Source organism: Corylus avellana, chromosome 9 (genome assembly GCF_965113065.1).
Source record: "Corylus avellana chromosome 9, dhCorAvel1.hap1.2, whole genome shotgun sequence".
Taxonomy (NCBI): Eukaryota; Viridiplantae; Streptophyta; class Magnoliopsida; order Fagales; family Betulaceae; genus Corylus; species Corylus avellana.
In genome coordinates this window covers 18,842,230-18,865,918 of record NC_142498.1, presented here as the reverse complement: position 1 = coordinate 18,865,918, position 23,689 = coordinate 18,842,230, and the positions used below count along the sequence as shown (strand labels likewise).

Genomic DNA, 23,689 nt, shown 5'->3' with positions numbered 1-23,689 from the left:
AATGAAGTTCCTCCAACCCAAAAATGGACACATGTCATTTTTTGAGAATTTTGACAAGATTTAACAAAAAATTTGAACAGAAAGGGGTACTTTCAAAAAATTGAAAGTTCAATACTCTTAATTGAATTTTTTTGAATTTTAGGGATACTTTCAAAACGTGTGGATGTTTAGTGGGTTTTGTGATTTTTTTTTAAAATTTTTTTTAATTAATTAATTTATTTTTTATCCTAATGACTGAAGAAAAACATGGGTGCTACTTTTTTTTTTTTTTTTTGGTTTTATTTAGGGTTTGTTTGAGTTTGTGGTTTTAAAAAGTACAATTAAAAAAAATGATTTTAAATTGTGGGATTTGAAAACGTGATTTTAAAATATGCGATTTGTTGTTAACTTGTATTACATAGTTGTGATCAAATTATTTTATTATATTATAAAACTATAGAGCCGATATAAATGATTATGTAAAATATAGATAGAGCGTTCCAACTAATTTCTTTCATAAATCTATTAATTATCGTTAAATTTTAAATTTTAAATTACATTTTTATTATGCTAAAATAAAACTCAATTTTTCTGAAATATTTTGCTCAAACTCCCAAAATAAGAGATACAAATTCTGAAGATAAGGAAAAAAAAAAAGCCCAAAAAAATGAAAGAGCGAAGTCTACTAGGCTTCTGGCCTTCTGGGCTTAGACTAATTCGTGTGAAGGAGGGCCCACGGCCCAAGAAAAGAAGGGCGACTCCCATTGGGCTTGTCAACTTTCAAGAATTTAATACGACCGAGGCAGCAACGGATCAACGGCTGCCAGCTGGTCAGGCTGTTTAACGATTTGACGCTTTTGACCCCCATCTTTCCATCTGATCTAAAAATTCAAAGATCCTTTCCTTTCGTGGGAATTCCCGATCCTTCTTTCAAACTAAACAGAACAGAGAGATCCAAACGGAGAAAACCATGAGCACTGGTCATACCCAGCCGGCGAAACCATCAGAGTCCGATCCCATACACGATCCACCGCACTCCGGCGACTACGCTCCATACCCTAAGCTCGACCCTAACGACGTTGCTCCCCCTCCTCCCATTGAGAATTGGAGCCACGTGCCCATGGGCTCCCAACCGCAAACGGTGAACAGCGAAGCCAGGGCTCCGATCTCCGGCGACGCCGCCACTACGATGCCGCAGGATTCGAATCCCTACATCTCTCCGGCGCCGGTGCCGGCACCCACCTCCGTCAAGAGTGAGTACCTTCGGTTCATGGTAATTTTGTTAAGAATTTGAAGTTGATGGTGGTGATTGTGGCGTGAATTTTTTTGAAAGTGGTTCTGGGATTTTCTGTCAGATACGATGGAGTCCGTGAAAGATGTGCTTGGGAAGTGGGGCAAGAAGGCGACCGAAGCCACCAAGAAGGCCGAGGATCTTGCTGGGAACATGTGGCAACACTGTGAGTATTATACTTTGCCCTAGACGTTTAGGTTTTCTTGTTCATTTTGTTTATGGTAATTATGAAAATGTTTCTGCTTTTAGATGGGGTGCTAATTTTGAAGTTTTTGTGCTGCCTGGTTTCGTTTTGTCGACTGCTATCATCTCTCTGTTTCTGCTTTTTGATGGGGTGCTAATTTTGAAGTTTTTGTGCTGCCTGGTTTCGTTTTGTCGACTGCTATCATCTCTCTGTTTCATGTTCTTCATTAATGGCTCGTTTATGCTTGAAATGCTGTAGAAGTTATTTTTCTGTTGTAGCAGCAATAGTAGGTGATAGTAGTGGGTTTAAGGTTTTGAAATAATTTGAAGCTTGAATCAGTGAAAACGGGTCCTAGTTTTGCTGATGCCGCTGTGGGAAGGATTGCTCAAGGAACAAAAGTTCTCACGGAAGGTGGGTATGAGAAGGTTTTTCGACAAAATTTTGAGACAGTGCCCGAGGAGAAGCTTCTGAAGTCATTTGCATGCTATCTGTCCACGTCTGCTGGACCGGTGATGGGAACTATGTATCTGTCCACAGCGAAGCTTGCGTTTTGTAGTGACACTCCGCTTTCTTATGAAGCGAGTGGACAGAAAGAATGGAGCTATTATAAGGTAAACTGACTGCTCTTTATACTTCTTGGTATTTGATTGATTGTAATTTTAATTTGTTGGTGTTAGGAGCCAGTTATTTGCGTAATGAAGTTAATGACATTATACCTATCTTTGATGATGGATTGCTAAATATATGTTTTTTTGTGATGTAAATTGATATCTTGATTTGTGATTTTCCCTGAACTATGGTGCTAGGATGATTGTTAATTAATACACATTAATTTCTAGTTGAAATAGGAGTAACCGAGTAAGTAATAAAATGATGTCAAAGCTCCTACTTTTTAGTTTGCAATGCTTGATAATTGATGCATTTTGAGTGGAACCTTTCAAGTTATATGAAAAGCTTTTAACGGCTGTTTGCCCATTTAGGTTTACTTTAGTTATCTTAGTCACAATTCATATTAGGAAATTACTGGATTTGTGGTTAAGGTTCAATATTTTGTGCAAGACTTAAAGTTTTGTCCATAGTGGTTTTGTTTTTTTTTCCACTTTCACCCCCCCCCCCTTCCCTTTTGTTGCCTTTTTCCTTTTGGAATATATATATATATATATATATATATATATATATATATATATATATATATTAGAGAAATGTATTTAATTGTACACTGAATTGAATTATATTTCGTGGTTCTGCTTGAAAAGGTGATAATTTGTTCCCATGGAAGGGGCATACATGTTGTCAGACTATAAAATTTTCTCTGATTATATCTTCAGTGATATATACTTGTTGTGAAGAAAGGAGGAAATAAGATTTGCCCCAAATTTTTCCACATATAGGATTCATAAGTAAGCTATAGAAGGCTCAAAGTTTGCTTTTATAATGCCAAAGGATGACATGCCTGTCTTAGATGTGAAAACGCTGAACCTACAACCCTGTAGAGGTTTCAGGATAACAATTACGTTTAAACAAGAGAAAGCAGAATTTTCAAATAGAACAACTATAAGTTATGACATTGCAATGCCTCAGAAGGCCTGATTTAGTTTGATAGATAATGCTAGGTAAGCTATTGATGTGCACCAAAATGACGAAAACAATGTGCATATCATCATGAGGGAAGAAGTAAAACTTAGAAATGAAATTGCAGAAGTTATTTTGACATGTAATTTGAAGCTGTGCTCCTTTACCTTTTGGCTTGTGTGCTCTTTTAAGACAATCGAAGAGAGAGAGGTGGTGGATGGAGATACATTGGATTTGCTGAATATATGAAGGTTACCAAGGGCATCAATGATAGGAAAGTAATGCATGCTGTTTGTGAGAAGGTAGATCCATTTGGCCTCATTATCCATCCCGAAGTAATGAACCTAAGCATATAACACAATGATTTTTATTGAATATCCTGAGGATTAATCGGGCTCACAGATGATTCAGTGAAAAATGTATTGAGACACTCTTGCGACCTGTGCTCTGCAATAGCACGTCAATCTTCTGCCGTACTGGTTTCCATAATTTTGGTCAATCTGCCAATGATTAGATCTAGAATGGAGTTTACAAATTTTATTCACTCCTCCTTTTAGGAAGCAATTATGTATGTTTTGTTTGTGTAGTTTTTGTATACCAAGTTTTAGGGCTTTCATTCATTGAGTTTCTCTTCAATTGGTTAATGATATTGGCGTGCATGCTTTCTCTTGTGCATAAAACAGGTGGTTATTCCATTACATCAGTTGAGGGCAGTGAATCCATCAACAAGCAAAGTCAAGCCAGGGGAAAAGTACATACAGGTTATCTCTGTCGACAACCATGAATTTTGGTTTCTGGGCTTTGTAAACTATGATAGTGCAGTGAAAAATCTTCTAGGAGCACTACAGCCCCACAGCTTATGATGCACAAAGGCCGTTGACCATGCCAGTAGGAGCATCAAATCGCGAACAAGTTGATGTAGATAAATATTTGCTTCGAATATCGGAAATCTAAGCAAAAATATGTATTTTGTATGCTTGTGGGTATTCCTTCTTGTTGGAACTCATTCTTTATGATCATATCTCTGCGACATATTTGGTGTGGTGATGGGTATAGTGAATCTGTTAAGTTGTTATAAGTTACATTTTTTTTTTTTTTTAATTTTATTTTATACCCTTTTTTAGAGTAATAAATTATTAAGTTTGTGGTGAAGGTGACTAAGATTGTAATATTACATTTTTTATTAAGTTTATTTCACATGTCCAACATTCTTCATTTTTAATTATTATAGTTTTGTTTCTTGGGTGATTATTATGAACAATGTACGCACTTATTATTTCACTCACCCTTTGGCCTTCTAGTCAGTCTGTTCATTGTGCTGGTTGGATTACATTTAGGAAAATTTTGCAATTATGAGGATCGTGATGTGTGTGATGCATTTTTCATCATTCACAGTTGTGCATAGTTCCACCACTCTGGGAACATGGACAAAAGGGAAGGATTTTTATTAGATCTGCATTTGAACATAGCCATTAGCCATACATGAAAATTATTGAAAGCTACAGGTTCGGTTTGAGTTAGTCACAATGTGGCTCGTTTTTAGCTGTGTATCACAACGAACGGTTAAGATTGAGCGAATTGCAGGTTTCTCGAATTCGGGATTGAACTCAAAAAGCCTATTTTACACCACAAATAGGAGCACAATTTGGTATGTGTTGGGCACCCATAGACATTGACATGCCTAAAAGCCCATGTTACACCGAGTGGAGGCACGGATGGAGACAGAAACAAAACATTGCATAAGCCCCAGGCAGGAGCAAAAATATCGTCCCCTGGGGGAAAAGTCAGGCAGTAAAAACCCTAATTTCGAACCAGTATCAGGATCTTCACATATTTTACTATTATTATAAATAGTCCTTTGGACCAATCTTGGTTCTTCCACATTATATGAAACGTGTGACTGGCCCATATTTCTGTCGAAAATGAAGACGCACTGAAGCATCAAGTAGGGCCACGACCAAATTAGAAAAGGTGTCCAGCAGGGCCCATACTTGCCAGCAAAATAGAAAGCTATGAATGCAGCGCCCGCGCCAAATAGTATTTTTGGTTGTCCGATCACTTATGAGATTAAATAATTTTAACAGCTAATTGTCATAAATTTTAAGAGCCGGGAAAACTCGTCGTAATAAACCGGAGGAGATAAGACTCTCAAAATCACAGCAATCTTTAGGAATTAAGGTCAATTAATTAGGTTGTATGAAGGATCAGAGTGTATTTACGATTTCTTACTTTGGACTTAAGCGTGGAAGGTGCACAAATAAAGCTGAAAAGCTATTGTGGCCTAGCTATTTTTATGATGATAATAGATGTAACATTCCAATCTTAGGAAGTGCCGCATAGCTGAGGGGGAGGGGGAGAACCTCCTCTCTTTCCTTGATTCCCCTCTCCCTTCCCCATTTTCTTTCTCCCCCTCTCTTTCCCGATCTGTGTTTCTTTTATTTTTTGTGTTTGTTTTTGGATTTCGCTTTCTTTTCCCTGTTGTTCTTCTTTGTTTGCTTGTTTATTTTTTCTTGCTAGGTGTTTGCTTGGGCACACTTTGTAGGTGCCGCTCATGGGGATTCACTCAAACTTCCCCCCAATTCTTTAAGTGCGCCGCCGATCTCCTCCTCACCAGCTTTGTCGTCTACCGTCTTTTGCTGGGTCTTTTCACGTGTCCCCACCGCGATGTGCTTCCAATGTCACCTACGCATCGGTTTCCAACAAGCACGCGATCGGCTTTTCTTCCGGCTGCTGTCATCCACCTAGTGTGCTCCTATTTTTAAATTTTTAGTTGTATTGCTTTGATTTTTCCTGTATTTTTCTTGTTTTTCTTGCTGCTTGTAATAAGGTCATGTCCTCTCTCTTGATCTACTCGCTTGTTATTTTGGTCCAAACCCCTAGGGTTGTAGATGTGAACGATATCCTGATTTTCGGGTTAAGGAGGATGTGTGTCGGCATGGGGTCCTTTTGATCTCAGGGTCGAGGAATAAGAGCTACCTATGCATTAGTTTGTGTCTGCCTAGCGCAGATCTGTTATTCCAACTGAAGATTAGTTATAGGTTAGCGGATGTTTGGCGTCTTTGATGTGTAATCTTTTAGTTACGACTTTGATCTTTTAACTTCGGCTATGATATTTCAGAACGTTATGTTCTGTGATTATAAGAGTTTTAATACTCTTGATTTCTCTATTAATGAGATAAGAATGATTTTCCTTCAAAAAAAAAAAACATTCAAATCTTAGATTAAACTAACCTAATTAAATTGAACACACGTCATTAATATATATACATATGCTAGTTAATTTTATTAATAATGGTAGTATTGAAAATAAGTATTCAGAACATTTTAAGCACCCACATTTATTCATTAGCATGTGAGAAACATGTGTTTTTTTATTAACATGTATTTCCCATATATTTTTAGGAACACGTGGGCTTCTCACATGTTTTAGGAACATATGTCCCTTAATTAGATTGGTTTATATGAATTAGCTAATTTTTGTCAATTTGGAATAATGCCAAAATTTGTGGAAGGGACACTTTCTCCTAAAAGTATACATTGTATGAAGAGGTTTAATCTCGACCATTTATTTAATCTTAAAGGTCGAATTGTAATTGAGTAATTGTTGAAAGAGACGGTGAAAGCACACGTTCTTGCGAAAACAACTATTTGAAAATTAGTTCGAATTCCGCTTCCCCTCTCATGTGCGGACATGTTAAAAATAAAAAAATAAAAAAATAAAAACCTCAAGTGCAACATTCCCTTAAACTTTAAAAAGAAGGGATTGATCCCCAAACTATTTTTAGCCCTTTTCAATTAGCCGCCTGCAGTTAAAATTTTCTATTATCTTTGACCGACAATTTCATGAAATGTCTATTATATCCCTGTGAGATGTATGAAAGTACAAATATACCCTTGAATTATTTATTTTTGTAACCATAAAAAATAAAAAATAAAAAAACTCCTCAACAGTGACCTACCCATGGAGGAGACCCAGCCCGTGAGACCCAGGGCTCCACAACCCCACTGGTCATTGACCGTACCAAAAAAACTTCCTTCGTAGAAGATATGTTTTAAAATCACTTAAAAAAAAAAAAAAAAAAAAATCGAAACTAATCAATACACATAAAAATTAAAATCTTATCCATATATCTATCTATGAAGCAACCCACAATATAATGGGTGAAACGATGATAAATTACCTTCTGTGATCACTGACATTCACCACAAGACCCCCAACAACGAACACAAGATAATGGCTCCCTCCTGCTGTTAAATCACAACTTTTTCAAAAGCTTTAAGTTTATGACATACGTGTCACAATATTATTAGCTGCATTTAAGCACTTATTCGTTTTATTTTTTATTTTTATTTGATGAATAAGTAACTTTCATTAACTCAATAACTAAACACTTTACGAAAGAAAAGCTAAAACACTTAGCTAAAGCTGAAAACATCTATACAAGCAAAAAGAAAAACTCCACAAGATTAAACCAGTATCCCACTTATACTCCAAACATTACAAAGAATATCATTTTCTCTAGTCTTTTTAAATCTACCTTTTGTAGCAAGCTCTAATTACCCGTGAAAGGCTCAGTCACTTTTTAATCAAGCTTTAATAAGTATTGTTCATTCACTATTTATTTTGGGTTAAAATGATAAAACTAAAATGTAAAAATTTTAGCCGCCTTCGCTAAATTGTCTCGCTAAAATAACTAAAAACTAATTTTGATTAGGCCGGCTAGAAAGAATGCTCTAAAAAGAGACAGTATATCATGAGTACATGAGATGTAATGTCAAAATGTCAATCACACTGAGGAGGGGATCCCACATGTCTTAGTGCAACAGAATAAAGCAGCAACGTCGTGTGATGAAATCTTGCTTTGAGATCTCATTTTTCCGACACCAACAACAATCACTCACTTACACTATTTATTCCTTACTTGACTTTCTCCAACATCAACATCTCCCACTATTTATTTTCACTCTCTCACCCATTTTATATGTAGATTGGTTTTGTTTGACGAGTTTGGTTTACCACAGTGAAAAAATTATTGAATTTTTTTTTTTTACAAGATTGGGAAAAAGTACGTATTGTACTGAATTTTTTAGTCGGGCAATTTTTACCATTAGTTATTTTATAGAAAGTGAGCCAAACTATTGTTTAATACACTTGCATTAACTCTAATACACTTGCGGATATGTCAAAAAAAAAAAAAATACACCTACATTGAAGGAGTTGAAGAAGTCGGGGTTAATGATAAGTTGATAACACAACTTTCACGTCCATTAAATTGTCATAAAAGAATAAATTATGGGTCGACATTATTAACCACTTGAAAGCTTTGTTTCTTGTTGGTTATATTAATTTGTGTTAAAAATTGTCCCAATAATTATGTTCTATTTTTGGGGGTTTAATTTCTTGATATATATGGGTGGAAGGTACTTTCCTGATCAAATAAATAGCTTAATATGTCTTCCTTAATTATGACAGAAATAATATGCATGGTGTTTCTTATCTACCAGGAAATAGGAGTTGATGAGGACTATATATATAAAAATCATTATTAATTGCTTATAAATATTTAATAACTTCGGTTGAAGTGAGGGCTTCGGCACAAGATGATCTTCCCATGCATGTAATTAAAAGAATCATGTGATTAAGAGAAGGTTCTTTGAAGACCGTAGAGTTGGTTTCTTCAAAGAGTTGGTTTGGAAAATGTCAAGTAAATTTAATTAGGTGTATTAAAATTTTGAAAAATTGAATACCAAGCCTGTTGACATTTTAGTTTTTGAGGTGGGATTTGGATAATTAACTGATTGGTTTGTATTCTACAACATTTTTATGTGTGGTTTGTGAGATTTAGTTTCCGTTAACTGCAAGAACCAATTTTTTTGGTCACGGACCATTTGTAACGTTAGTAACTTGTATATGATGTTAAACATTTAGTTTAACGGTTTCAAAATGTGCGGTTTTTAAAACATAGCCAGCATTCTTGTTTGATAAATCTCTCCCCTTTCTACCCAAAAATAAAATAAAATAAAGCATTACCAAATTACTTTCTTAACTTTCCACTCAAAAAAACTAAAAACTCATTTCATACTATTTTGTTAAAAGAGCTTGAAATCTACATTCTTGATAGTGATTTTGGTTGATACTTGCCATCAATGTAGGGCACAGCTTGTTTGTATGAATGTCTCTATTTTCTTGTTTTACTTACATAAGTTTCCGTTGGTCTCAGTTCCGACAGATTGATGTCAGAACTTTCAGTGTCACATTAAAAAGCACAAACTGGGTGGATAAAAGTAAAACCCTCACAAACTAGTAAAAAAGAAAAAGAAAAAAAAAAAAGAAGAAGGTAAAATAGGCCAGTTAACTGAGGAAGACGAGGAACTGGAAGCATAGGATTCAAAGGAAAGCATGAGAGAAATAAAGCGAAGAGAGGACAGAGAAATCAGAGGTTCTGGCGCAAAGACAGATGAGGAAAAACACAGGGAAATAATAGAGAGGACGAGAAATGGCCCAATCCACTAAATACACCTTACATCTGTACTCCGCTACATCTGTCCCTCTGACTCTTATTAATTTCTGATTTTTTTAAACTCCAAGTGTCCAGAAGGAAAGAAAGCTAATGGAGGTTGAATAAAGTTAATAAGAGAGAGAGAGAGAGAGAGAGAGTAAAAGCTGAAGCGGTGAGATGGAGGGGATGAAGGAGAAGATGACAGGTGTAAATAGGACACATAAAAACTGCAGCTTTTTGCATTGCATGCAACACACGTTTGATGATGATGATGATGATGATGATGATCACATGGGAAACATGCATACATGCATACAACTCAGTGCAATGTGAATTTTGGAACTCTAATCACATGCTTAATTAATTAAGCTCTTATCAAAAGAGATCAAGTTAGAATTAATTGAAGCTAAAAAAAAAAATAAAAACAAGAATTAATAATGATGGGAAAGAAAGAAGTTTCAACCCTAGCTTGTTAGATCGATATCCATTCAATTTACAGCACGATTTTTCATTAATTCCACACTCCCATGAACGTGGAACCAAATTAGGGTTTCTTACCAAGAGTTTGCTTGTTGTTGTGCATCCAAACCTTTAGGACATGTCGTTTGATGCCGTTGTCGGTACAAAATTGTTCCACCGCCGCCTCATCGTGCTTCTGGATCCGCCACCCGACACTCTCCGCGAAAGCAAGCATCTTGTCCTTCTGCTCTTGGCTAAACTTTGTCCTATACCTCTTCTTTAGACCGGAACTCCCGCCGCCGCCGCCGCCGCCGCTGCTACTCGGGTTAGACATGTCCTCGCCCTCACGGCTGTGGCCCCCGCCTCCTCCCCCGCCGCCTCCCGAGGCTGCGGGCAAAGCCAACGGCTTATTCAAGTGAAAGTGGTGGTACCCGGCCTGCTGAGGTGGCTGTGCGGAGCGATAGTAGGATGAGAATTGGCGGTACAACAAGGGCTCTGATGATCCGTTGTTCTCCTTGCGGTGGAAATTGCGGTGGCAGCCGCAAGCGGCGCACTTTAGGGCGTCGAGGGTTCCTTCCTCTCCGGCTGCCATGAACTCCCCGCAGCCGTCCACGGCGTGGCCGCCTATGCTGACCGCGTGGTTCTTCAGGCATTCTCTGTACCTGAACGACGTCGTGCTCCCGCCGGATTTCGTTGACTCGCCGCGGTTGGACCCCATTTTGGGCCTTGCTGAGTTGCTCACCGACTCATACCCCGGCGGCGGAGTGGGAATCTCCATCATATCTTCCTCTTGCTCTTCGTGGTCGTCGAATTCCATTTTCTCTGTGATGGGGGAAGATCTATACCGAGAAAATCGATCAACAAGCACTCGCCGGAGATTAAATTTTATTTTATTTTTTCAAAAAAAAAATAAGCTTACTTTATATATATTTTTTTACATATGATGATTACTGATTTATTTCTATCTAAGCTTGTAAGCAGAAAGGAAGAGGAGGAGATAAGGAAGGTAGGGAGAGTGTGGTCATCAATTTCCTGCAGGAAAGAGGTGTCTTTACTCGAAGAAAGGCTTTCTGATGCTTTCCATTTTGTCCAAAATTTATTAATCTCTCTTTTTACCATCACCCATCAAAATAAATAAATTTAGTCAATAATTATTTTTTTTTACCCTTTTAATTACATTGACACGTGTTAGTAAATTAAAAAAAAATACAAAAGAGTTATAAATCAATTTTTTTATTATAACTGGTAAATTTAATTTCCGCTTCTACTTGGCTTTTTTAATTTTTTGTTTTTAAAGTAATACAATCAAATAAATATCTTACAAAACTGATGTGTTAGGGTTCAATATTTATTGATTTTTATTTTTTTTATTTTAGGGATGGCTAATTCAATGGTTACTATACTTTATCATGCATGTTAGTTTCGTGAAATATTTGTGTGGTATATAGTATTATTATTATTATTATTTTTTCTTCTTTGGTGTAGTATATAATTTCCTAGTTTTGCCTTTACAAAATTGAGAATTTCATTTGCTTGCCAAAAGAATCTAAGAACAAATGCGAGTATTCAAAGAAATGACTTATACAATTGAGTACTTTCGGAGAAAATTATAATGACGGGTCAATTTTGGAGAATATTTAAAATCCAGTCCAATATTTGAATATTTCAAAGGTATAGAGGATATTTAGAGTCAAATATTTCGGGTGCCACTCCCCTTTAATTGGGAGCCTCCATTTTCTCTAATTTTTAAATAGAGGAAGCTACCTTTTAAAAGAAAATATCTAAGGGCTTAAATATTGCCACCTAGCTCACTTAGTCTCTTAAAAAAATGTTAACGTTAACGTAACTAACATTAACTAATTTGTCTTTTAGTCATTCCTTTTCGAACCCTTTGGCTTCTGCCAACCGTTCCCTCGTGAATTAACCTTTCTATATATATATATAATTCTTGGGCACTGTAGATGCATGCAACACCCGATTTAATTAAAGGAAAATATAAATAAAATATTGAAATACAGATATGGTATGCTTCGCTGCTATAATAAAATCAAGCGTAAAGCTTTAGAAATTCGCGCGGCTCCAAAAAAACTTGGAAAACAAATTCGAATGGCGACCTGCAACACCAAGCAGCTTGAGAAAAAAGATCAGCAGTTTGTAGTTGGGGTTGGATTCTGGCAGTTGCTGTGTATAGTTGTGTTTTCTTGTTATGGTTGTCGAGCTGCTTGGTGTGTAATGGGTTCTTTGTTGTTATAAGGTATTCATTCATAAATAAAAAATAAAAATAAAAAAATTATCGGTTTAGACTAGATGAGACGATATCGAACAACCACATTCGAACGAAAAATGTGTCATTCGAATTGAGGGTATATCCACCTGGCATCATGATATCACATGCATGTTGGCAAATGATCAACACCTCATATTTAATCACATGTCGGAACGATTGATTTGACGCATGTTTAAACATCATGTGACCAACGTTCGAATAAGGATAAACTAGAGGGAATCTTCACGTGCCAATTAGTGTACGGTGATACATACGTGGCATTGATATTGGAGAGCTTAGATATTTTGATTCTAATGTAGCATCGTTCAACCGTTCGAACAGGAGCGTGCATGTAACTACGAAATGTTTTCTATTTAAAGGCTCAAACTATGAAGAGAAACGTTACAAAAGCTTTTGCTTTGAATGCATAGAGAGGCCATTGATAGTGAGTTTTGACAAATCATAGATTTATAATCTATTTTAATCAAACAAAAAAAGTGCTCGTTTTAATTAAAGCAGTCTGTTATATATAGATACTTTGCTACTGTTTTAACATAAAAGGAAACAAAATTTTGGAGTCTATAGTTTCCATGCATGAATATTATTAATTAATGCATGGAAATGATTGAGTGTTAGTTTGGGGATTTGAGATTAATCATTTTTAAATTTTAAATGTAATGATAATTTAAAAAAGTAAGAATGAGGGTAGGATATTTTGTTTGTTCTCTTTATTAAGGTAGTTTGTTCTGGTCGCGTAGGAGGGAGGGGGAGGGAGAAAAAGGAGAAAGAAATGCGGGGAAAGGGAAACAAGCAAGGCGACAAGACGAGGAAAGGAGTGGAGAAGGGGATCTAATCTTGATTTCCATATCCTTTGCTTTTTGGCAGCCTTTCTCATTCCTATTTATTTTTTTTCTTCTCTATTGCAAGGATTGCGTTTGATGTTATTCGCCACACCTGACCCACCCACCTTTGTGGGGACCTTTATCCAGGCATTTCATGGGCCCATTTTAGACTGGGGTTTTTTTTTTATTTAAATTATATGAATATGGCATTTTCATGATTTCCATTTTAACTTAATTACCATGAAGATTCAATATATAGCAGTTTCTGATATCATCATATCAGTATCACTCAACCAAACATTTTATGTTTTTTTACTGTACAAATTCAATAATTTTTTTTTTTTTTTTTTCATCTTCATTCTATTAGAAGAGATCCAGAGTGTAAAGCTCTTCCAGAGAAATATAACCAAAAGCTATGAAAAGTACAATATCGTAGATACACTGAAAATTTAACAATAAAAAACGTATCTACCTCCTCCGATTCAACGTATGGGCACACATCATTTAAGGGGTAGATCTGTTATGGGAAGACTAGATCTAAATACATGGGTATGTCTTATCCCTAAAGAAACAAGTTTTATTGACCCGGCTGTGAGACAAACCCCTCACACCGAAACTATCACTTATCAGCTCAAAGGCTAAGATAACACAACAAAACAAAGAAAACTAACATCAATGGCAAGATCTAGCAAGAAAATGGCAAAGGAAACCTGGCGAGTGAGGCTCACACGCAAAGCGCTTGAGATCCACACGATCTACACTTCGGCTCGCATGAACCACATCCGGCGCATGCCAAAAAGAAGAGAGAAAAGTCTGGTGTCTACAGGGCACAGTGGCACTGGGTAGAAGCGTGTAGTGGTGTGTACATGCTTGAGCCAGCGGCAAAAGAGTAGATCGGCAATACAAGGAGCCGATCTAAGTTTCCAAGCAAAATATTGACGAAACCCAAGCGCGAGGAGAAGCCAAAAGATGAGGTGGAAGGGACGGCTGCTACTGCATGTTGCTGAATCTGGACGCTGTTGCTGGTTCCAAAATCAAACCATAACAAAGAAAAGGAAAAGAAAAACAAAAAAATAAAGAACAAAAAAAAGGGGAGGAGGGAGGTATGGATGGATTTATGGAAAATCCATTCCTCCCCTCTTCGGTGTCTCACTGGAGAGAGATATTACTCTTCACACTTATGTTACATGTGAATATTGCGTGTGTAATGCTATATACTCAATTCTTATTCTACTGGATTGATATGACAGTGTCCATCAACATTGGATCAACCTCTACTAAAAAAAAAAAAAAAGAGTATTTAAAATCACTCAAAATAAATGTGAGTATACAAATCCAGCTAAACAAAAGTTTATTTAAATTTAGCCAAAATATCACTTTTTTTCTATTTTAGTTATCAACTTTTTTAAATTACCTACATACGATTCAGCATTTTAACTATCAACTTTTAATATTTTATTGAAATTTTATTAATTTTTATTCTTTATATAGTACTACGAGAAATGAGAGAAATTTAAACGATTTTTAATTAGAGGAGAGAGGATGCTTAATGATTTTTTTATTAATAAAATTATACATTGTTGAACTATGGTGCTCAACAAAGTTGTTGACCAAGTTATTAAGCACTGTAACTCCTCAGCAAACTCTTAGGTAGTTGCTAAGCCGAATGGAGAATGATTTTAGCACTATGGCTCAACAAAATAGCTAAAAGCCGGATGTGAATGCTCTAAGTCATTTAAAATAAGTTATATCGACCAATATGATATAAATGTGATAAATGAGTGTGAAGTATAATATTAGTCTTTCAAATTTAAAGTTTCAAAGTTTTTTTTTCCTTCGCAAAACACAAAAAACTATTCAAAACAAATCTATATTCGTATTATTTGAACAAAACAATTGCTTAACTTTTAGATAAGTAAGAGCTAATTTATATAAAATTAAAAAAAAAAAAAACAAAAAAAAAACTGCTGTAATGTGATTAAAATTAGTTGAAAAAAATAAATAAAACAGTAGTTATAGTTGAGCTTTTATTGGGCTCTCCTAAAAAAAAAAAAAACATGTTGAGCCTGCTTTAATGTCACACCGAAGGTGGTCCAAATTAAATCAGGTCAGGCCTGTTGGCAGCCTTACCTTTTATTGCTATTTGGAGCTTGCTTTAAATGTGAGGAGAGAGAAACACACAAAGGTGTTTCCTCCCCCTACTTTCCAATTTTTTTTAGGTTGGAATTTGGATTTTATATATATATATATATATATATATATATATGTTTCCTTCCCCTGGTTCTTGGTGAAGTATCTCCAAGAGAATAGGCAAACCCCTCATAATAATTAGATTTGATTATTATTAACCTTTTTTTTTTTCTTTAGCATAATAGTTATTTTGTAGTTTTTCCTTATAGTATGAATAGTACATAGGCTGATTCACACTATAAACTTATTATTTTTCTCTCCCTTTCTTCCTTCTACTCTCTCTCATCCTCTTTTTTTCACTCTTTTTCCACACAAAATAATATATCTTTTTAAAAAATAGATAGTAGAATATATAATCTGTTGGAATGTATATAAAAAAACGAGTAGTTAAAATGAAAATTTGTAATTTTTTAATAGTTATTTTGCTTACTTACGCTTGAGATGCTCTGATTAGCTTTTTGTTTTTCATTTTTTTTGGGGGGGGGAGGGGGATGCTGGCTCTTGAGGGTTATGAGAGGTCAGTCAGTGATGGTTCAAGCATTGAGCCCTGGGTTTGAAAATGGCATATTTTTGGGTGTGGAAGGTGAGTAGACCAAAAACCAATGGCATCTTTGAAGAGCGGGCCTCAAAATACAACTCTAAGCCCAATATTATTGTCTATGAGCTTTTCGAATTTTTTAGACTTTTATCGCAACGCAAATTTGTTAATACATTTATTATACACAATAATACAATATCACTAAAATTTGAGCTGAAGATAATAATTAAAAAAAAAAAAAAACCAGGTGGTTGGTGAGGATAATATCAAGGCCATCTCTAAAGTTTTTTTTTTTTTTTTTTTTTTAATAAATTATTTTTGTAAGTAATAGTATTTTAAAAAAATTAATTAAAATTTGACGATTCATGTGTTGTCATCAAACAAATAAATATGAATAGTCAATTAGTCATTCAATTTCAATAAGGAGAGTTGTTGGGTAGCTTATACCTTTAGTTTAAAAGAACCAAAAAAAGAAAAAGAAAAGAGAATTTATTACATGAACCAATTAAAAATCTTGTTATACTACAACACTTGTGAAAAAATCGGTGGAAAATGCAAGAAATCACAGATGGCATGTGAGGCATATCAGGGGGATTGACAGAAGGGTCTCCACCAATCAATTCATAGTAGAGATTCAGTCGTAACAGCGTGACAGCATTTGCTTCCACACAACACAAGGATTATTGCTGGAGATGCAGAGCAAAATTAAAAGTTACAAAGCCAACAACAGGACAAACCAATATTACGTTATACCTTTTGGTTTTTCCCCATTTTAGAATGACAGGTAATATATATAATCTTTTTTATTTTTTAATTTTTTGACAGCCATAGAATTGAAGAACTTATATGGTGCCAATATTGGGAATTAATGATGTGGGACACTTATATGGTGACTACTCTTCCATTGGTTGCCACATACACAGGAAGTTATCTTAAAGCCCAGCCTGCAAACTCCAAAGCATCCAATGCCTTTTCCATTCCTGTCGGGTAAAAAATTGAATTGATTTTTCCTATTATTGATATGCTGAATCCCCTCTCTATAGCCTGGAGAAGAAGCTCGCTGCAGCTCAAAGCAGCATTGGTTTAATTTACTTTACTTTTCTTCCACCTGCCTTTGACTTCAATTCCTGGGATTCTTGTCTTTTCCCTGAAGCAAAGACAATTTTTTTTTTTTAATCGATGTTTTATGAAAACATGTGACCCAGTTTCTCGTTTCCTATGCAAGAAGATACTTCTTGTTTGATGGGTTTTGGGAGATTACTTGAGAATGAGAGAAAACCTTATTGAATGCACTTCACACTAACCCAAATTCGAGCTTAATTTAATTGAAATACACCATAATCTCAACCATAATTGAGAATAGTACCCACCACCAAACAGTTTTTTTTTTTTTTTTAATATATATATATAAAAAAATCAAGAAGGTGTTTGAATTTATGTTTAATATAAAGTAATGAATATGCATATAATACAAGGGGCGGAATATTGTGTCACATCATCATATTGACAAACAAACTGGATAATGGATAATGGATATGAATCCATCACTTCCAAAGTAAAATGTTTGCCTAGTGCTGAAGAATTTATTTCCTTCAGAAAATTAACGTGCTAAATAATAACATGAACTACCTGTCCAAAGGTATCCTCTAACAGGGAATTACAGAGACTTAATTGAGTTAAAAAATAAAAATTAATTAATTAATTAATTTACAGTGACCAATCAGCTTAAAGGGATGCTTGAGGTGGGCCTACAGTTAGAAGTGATCGAACATTCTTTAAAGGATTTTTATTTTTATTTTTGTGGAACTGCCCTCAGGCCTCAAGCCATTTATGTGGCAACCGACCAAGCTACCAATGCATTCCCTCATTTTTATTTTGATTGGCCAACGATCTCCTCAAAGAGTAGAGAATGGTCTATTCTCTCAGGGGTGGTTGGACCACCCAATCGCCTGCCATAATTTCTTTCAATTTTTCATTTATTTATTTATAAGAGGTGCAAGTTTTATAAAGTGTAATTTTTAACCGATTTATTTATTTAAAAATTGACCTGAAGCCAATAATTCATCTTGATAGGCCCGGTAGCATAATTACACTTACGTAAAGTAAATACATATATGTAATTAAAGCTGTAAAAAAAGCCCATGAGCATGCAATTCAATGCATATTTTAGGTGACTTTCAATTTAACCATGAAATTACACTCGCAAATAATTGAACTTCTCCAATTATCAGAGGTGAATATAAATTGGCCACATCTCAATTTACATCACATGGTAATTAAACAAAAACAATGGAAGGAAAAATATAACCCTACGACATGTGGACCAACCTGGTCTGCAAGACACGACGCAGTTGTAGGGCAGATGATATTGAGACAACCTTACTCTTGCTGAAACAATTTGAAGTGCTTGTTGGTTTTACATGGAAAACAATGGTTTCTCAAGCGTTTCGTTTTCAGACTTGTTGTCGAAGCTAATCACCAGCTTGGAGAAATCCAATTCCGTTGAAGTACTGTGAGGATTATTATTCCCTCCAAAATCAAACATAAATCCTCTGTTCTTGCACTGTAATAGCTGTGGACTGTGCAGCACTCCCATCGACCTTGACTTGTTCAGCCGCACCACTGGCATTTTCACCGCCACCCCCGGCTTTCTCCGACTTAACAAGTACCGATTAGCGCCGAAACTTGAATCAGGCCCCACTTTTGTTTCGCGAAAATAACCAACCGATTTCGACCTTACCATTCGGTCACCAACCGACGAACCAATAGCTTCACTCCCGTACTCTGCACCCGGAACACTGGATACTTTTCTCCTATTCCTCATGGTTCCAACTTTCGCAACCTTAACGACTTCTTCACTCCTGTCATACACTTCCCACGTCATTAAAGGCCGAGAATCCTCCGCACGACTCACGCGCCGCCTTAGAGTGTTCCAGATCGGCGGCGCGTGGACGTTCTTGGAGATAATTTTTAAACCCTCCACCACCTCCGACATCGCCGGCCGCTTCGTCGCGCTCGATCGGACGCACCTGGCGGCGAGCACCGCGAGCTGCCGGATCACCGAAGGGTCCGCCGGAGACCCGATTCGGCGGTCGCAGATTTCGGCGAATTCGCCGTGCTTGATCAACGGCACGGCCCAGTCGACCACGGAGGGAGGGCTGTAGTTAACGTCGATGGCGTGCCTGCCGCTGATGATCTCCAACAGCAAGATCCCGAAGCTGAACACGTCGCTCTTGGCGCTGAGATCCCCCGGCGCAAGATAGCCCGGGTCGAGGTACCCCAACGTCCCCGCCGGAGGCGTGCACTTGATCCGCACGTCCTCCACGTGTCCCCTCAGGGCCAACCCGAAATCCCCTAGCCTCGCGTTCCGTTTCTCGTCGATCAAGACGTTGGAGGACTTGATGTCTCGGTGAATCACCGGCGGATTGGCCGAGTGCAGCGCTTGGACCGCCTTCGCTATCTGGACGGCGAACCGGACCCGGCGGATCCAACCGGGGGGTGATCTGGTGGGCGAGTGTAATAGGTCGTAGAGGGAGCCGCTGGGCATGTACTCGACGACAAGGAGTTTGGTGTCGTTGGAGTCGGCACAGAAGCCTACGAGATTCACGAGCCGAGGGTGGTGTACTCTGGAGAGTATCTCAATCTCGTTCTCTGAGGGGCTGGTGCAGTTGTTGTTACGGTGGCTTTGGAAGCTCGTTGTTGTTGAAGGGTGGAGAAGCTTTGTCTTCTTGACGGCGGCGACAAGCTTTCCGTCGTCGAGGACGGCTTTGTAGACACTTCCATGACTACCTTTGCCTAAAAAGCTCTCCGCTGAGAACCCACCGGTGGCGGCGACGAGCTCAGCACACGAAAACTCTCTGATTTTCTTAACTCCCTTAGTGGGTTTGGTTCTTCCTTTCTTCTTGAGATCCCAGTTGTAAGGATCGCAGGTGGCTATGGCGGACTCTGCATTGCAAGACAGATAGCCCATGCTTAATTAGCTCGATCGCTATTCAGGTGGGTCTCCGAGAGACAAACAGGAGGGAGGCTTTGAATTAGATACAAAAATGGAAGAGAGACAAAAAGCGTGAAGAGGAGGTGGTAAAGGTGGTTGTGGGGGTGGAGGAGGTGGTGGAAAACCCATTACTGCAAAGGTGGGTTTTGGGGGGGTGGTCTCTAAAGTCGTATCGCTGTTTTACAGCTTCGGAGCGAGATGTGAAATATAAAAACAATCAAAGCTTTGAAAAAATTTTCCCCCGAATCTGAACGTGTGTTTCCAAATATTTTATTGGTTGTTTACATGCAAACGCGTGCTTCTTTGAGAGAGGAATTTCTCTTTTTCCCTTTCTCGGTTCTTGGGCTGGTCTAAAGAGCTGCTTTGAGTGCTGCTTATGGGCCCCATGCCTTAGACTATGACTCACACTAGTGTTACTTTTCACCTTTAATAAAAAATCAATCAATCTTCCATTTTGTTTGTTAATAAAGTTGCTATAAATAAAAAATGGATAATATTTAATTATTTATTAATGGGTTAGTGGAGGTTTCCATTCCATTTAGACCATCCCCAACAACTGCGATCCAACGAATGCGTCCAAGAAGTTAGTTGATTCCATTTGCAACCAGAGTAGGACACGTGGGATAGATTTTCATTCCGGAACGTCTGTCGTGTGGGGCCATGGGGTATGGAGCACGAAGAAATGGCGTGGTTCAAAACTTCAAATCGACCCACCTCCCTTAATTGATTCCTATCTGCAATAGGCGTGCAATATTTCAAAACTAGCATACAGTCGCTCTTCCTTTCTGGTAACGTTTGAACAATAACTCGCGTATGAATTTAATTTCTGACTTTTTCTCTGAGAAATCGCCAAACCCGCCCCCACCCCCCAATTCATTTTCAAATTGTTTTGGATATTCAATCTTATATTATAATCAAGAATTTCAAAAGCAATGATCCTGTTACTTTGATTTGGGTTTAATTTCGGTTAAAATTACAAAAAAAACTTGATTGTGTTTATTTGGCTTGAGTCCAATTCCAATTAGAATTAGACTAGTTACATAATCATATGCACATTAAACTGATTAAACCACTATTTTTTTCTAAAAGTTCAGTAGCTCCATTCTCACACAAACAACTCAAATGTTTTTGTGCTACCCGTTAACAGGATCACCTCGAAGTTTTAAAAGCTTGTGTAAAACTTCGAGGCGATCAAGTTGACAGGTGTCACAAAGTGATTCGAGTTTGTTTACCCTCCGATGTTAACGACTGAATGACAACTTTTTTTTAGAAGTTTGGTAGCTCTAAAATCATATCAAATTTTACAAAATAAAAGTACGACTAATTTTCTAAAATGTCAGGGACCACATTTGTAACCCAAAAAAAAAAAAAAATCAAAGCATAAAATACTTAAAATTACTTTCATCTTTATATCAGGTCAAAAAAAAAAGAAAAAAAAAAAAAAGACAATTATCTAAGGAACCTATCTCTCCTTAGTCTCCTACATGCAATGCAATGGCGGAACTAAATGGTGCCATATTTTCTCAAAAAATTTTAAAAAGTGCCTTTAATTTATTTTTTAAAATTATAATTTGACCCCACAATTTTTATATCTTATAGTTTTGCCTCTCCCCAAAACATTAAATGCTCGTTACGCCCATCCTATGTACGTAGCACGTGCAAGCAGTAATATTAGACATGAAGAAGTATTGAATTAGCCGGAGCTATTTTTCCATTAGGTTCATCTGTTGAGAGATGAGATTGGAGAAAGGATTAAAATATGGAGCAAATCATTATCAATCGGCATAATTATAAAGGTTGATATACGTGCCCCATCATTCCTTTTATCATCTAAAAGCTTTTTATAATAATGTTTGATGATGAAAGCTAATTTTTTTTTAGACATGTCTACACAAGAAGGTGAGGAGGGGGGATTCAAACTAGTGACTTTCGCTTTATAAGGCGTGATCTCCAGCCGATTGAGCTATCTCTTGAGAACTGATGAAAGCTAATTCGAATGCATATAACAATAATAAGTTTTTTTTTCTTTTACATAACTCGCAAAAACATTACAGACAGAAACACTAAAAATAGTTGATTGATTAGCATGAATCAGCACATGGGACCATTTTTTTTTTTTTTTCAATCCTCGTATCCATGTATGTCCATTGGTTGTGAAATCCACGTCTTTGTCATCATACATATCCTAAGTTAAGACCCATACTTTTGTTATATATGTATATATGCTAATAATTGTAACATTATTTTTATTTTAAATAAGTTAAAAAGAAGTTGGTCCACAATTGCAGAAATTAAGGCGGTTTTACAACACGAAATTATGCAATTGCAACTTTAAGTTAATCAAAATGATGGATTGGGCCGTCTACCTAATCTGGTCTACTTCTGGAGAATTCTTTCCGAATTTAGGGCTTCAATGGGGTCCATGTGATATTCAAAATGTTCTCCAGTTTGGTCACTGCCCTAAATTAGAGGTTAATAATGCTTATGTGAGAGGCCGCATTTTATTTGATAAAAATAAAAACAGGTATAATTAGCCGTACATGAATTAATATATATATATATATATATATAGGGCCGGCTCAATGTTTTATGGGGCTTTAGGCGAAACCTTTCTCTCTTCTAGCTCTCTCTCTCTCTCCATCACGTTATGTTTTGAGTGAAACTAAGAAAAGAGAAAAAAGAAGATAAGAAGGGAGGCTGTCGGTTGCGAGAAGAAAAGAGAGAATAAAAAAGAAAAGAAAGAAAGTGGATGGTTAGGTAGGGTTAAAATGGTCTTTCAATATCAAATAATTTCGGATGTTAGGTAGATAGACTCTTTTTAAGTATAAGGATATTTGTTTTTCTGAGTTAATTGGTCTTATTTTACCATGGACTTATTATATTGTGACCGAGTATATCTTCCGTTCGGTCATGGCGTAAATGGCCAAATTTACGCCCACCAACCAGAAGATGACAACTAAGCTTGTTTTAACTTACAAAATGCACTTACCCACACCAGAATATACTACCCCCTGCTCCTAAAATGAAACCATCGTTACAAAATTTCTCCCAAAACCCCACCAGTCTCTTACAAAAAGCCCCTGCCCACCGGTTGCCCACTGCCCACGAGCTGCCCACCGCCCACGAGCTGCCCACCGCCCAGCAGGCCGTTCCCATCGCTCCCGCCCAGCAGTCCGTTCCCACCGCCCCCGCCCAGCACGCCATTCCCCAGACCAGCAGGCCGTTCCCCTGCACCCACGCCCAGGTCGATCCAAAGTCCAGCCGGCTGCCCACCGCCCAGCAGCCCACTGTTGGTAATCACAAAATTTCTCAGAACTCACAGGCGGAGGAATGATTTTTTCTAATTCCCTCAGGCGGAGCAGTGGTGGTGAACCGTCCGAGTAGTCTGGCGGCGTGGGCTTGGTGGAGCTGGGCGTGGGCAGAGTTGGGTGGCTGGTCGGTGCAAAGCTAGGCGGCGTGGGCTTCGCGGGAGGTGGCGGCGTCTCTGCTGGGGAGTGGGCAGCGTGAAACCAAGCTTCTCGGTGAAGTTTGGCGTTTGGGTTTTTTTGTTTTATTTTTGAGCAGATGTGGGTTATTATCCTGTGAAACCAAACTTATTTTGTATGTTGAAATACTATGAGGTGGCAGCATTTGAGTGGAAGGCAAAAAACATGAGTTTTCTGCCTTGACCGTATAGTAGCAGCACTCTTATTAAATTGAGGTCTTTTTTAAATTACTTACTTATCATAATTAGAGGCCTTAAGTTTTTATGAAAAAAAACTTTTTGGCCTTAAATTTAAAAAATATATATTATTAAAACAAAAATTTGGGCCAATTTTTTTTTTTTTTTGGCCTTATTAATCCGGGGGTCCTAGGCGAGCGCCTCACTTGCCTA

The 23,689-nt window shown here is 37.2% G+C and overlaps 3 protein-coding genes across 3 annotated transcripts; 1 reads left to right on the top strand and 2 right to left on the bottom strand.

Annotated features, from left to right (window-relative positions):
* Window positions 1–881: 881 nt before the first annotated feature.
* LOC132189813 (FH interacting protein 1) lies at window positions 882–4,275 on the top strand. Its single transcript, XM_059604607.2, has 4 exons — window positions 882–1,232; window positions 1,335–1,436; window positions 1,794–2,065; window positions 3,710–4,275. Exons 1-4 carry the CDS (start codon window positions 950–952, stop codon window positions 3,887–3,889), a joined length of 837 nt encoding a protein of 278 aa, XP_059460590.2. The 5' UTR covers window positions 882–949; the 3' UTR covers window positions 3,890–4,275.
* A 5,703-nt stretch (window positions 4,276–9,978) lies between these two features.
* On the bottom strand, window positions 9,979–11,036 carry LOC132189968 (zinc-finger homeodomain protein 2). Its single transcript, XM_059604832.2, has one exon. The coding sequence runs from the start codon at window positions 10,800–10,802 to the stop codon at window positions 10,071–10,073; it is 732 nt and encodes a 243-aa protein (XP_059460815.1). The 5' UTR covers window positions 10,803–11,036; the 3' UTR covers window positions 9,979–10,070.
* A 6,927-nt stretch (window positions 11,037–17,963) lies between these two features.
* On the bottom strand, window positions 17,964–20,189 carry LOC132189687 (Protein kinase superfamily protein). The gene has a single exon (XM_059604454.2). The coding sequence runs from the start codon at window positions 19,789–19,791 to the stop codon at window positions 18,238–18,240; it is 1,554 nt and encodes a 517-aa protein (XP_059460437.2). The 5' UTR covers window positions 19,792–20,189; the 3' UTR covers window positions 17,964–18,237.
* Between the last annotated feature and the right edge of the window lie 3,500 nt (window positions 20,190–23,689).

Coding starts and splice junctions, on each gene's coding strand:
- LOC132189687 (XM_059604454.2), bottom strand. CDS start 19,791: ATGGGCTATCTGTCTTGCAATGCAGAGTCCGCCATAGCCACCTGCGAT.
- LOC132189968 (XM_059604832.2), bottom strand. CDS start 10,802: ATGGAATTCGACGACCACGAAGAGCAAGAGGAAGATATGATGGAGATT.
- LOC132189813 (XM_059604607.2), top strand. CDS start 950: ATGAGCACTGGTCATACCCAGCCGGCGAAACCATCAGAGTCCGATCCC. Junction 1,437..1,793: donor TGGGAACATGTGGCAACACT/GTGAGTATTATA, acceptor AGCTTGAATCAG/TGAAAACGGGTCCTAGTTTT. Junction 2,066..3,709: donor AAGAATGGAGCTATTATAAG/GTAAACTGACTG, acceptor TGCATAAAACAG/GTGGTTATTCCATTACATCA.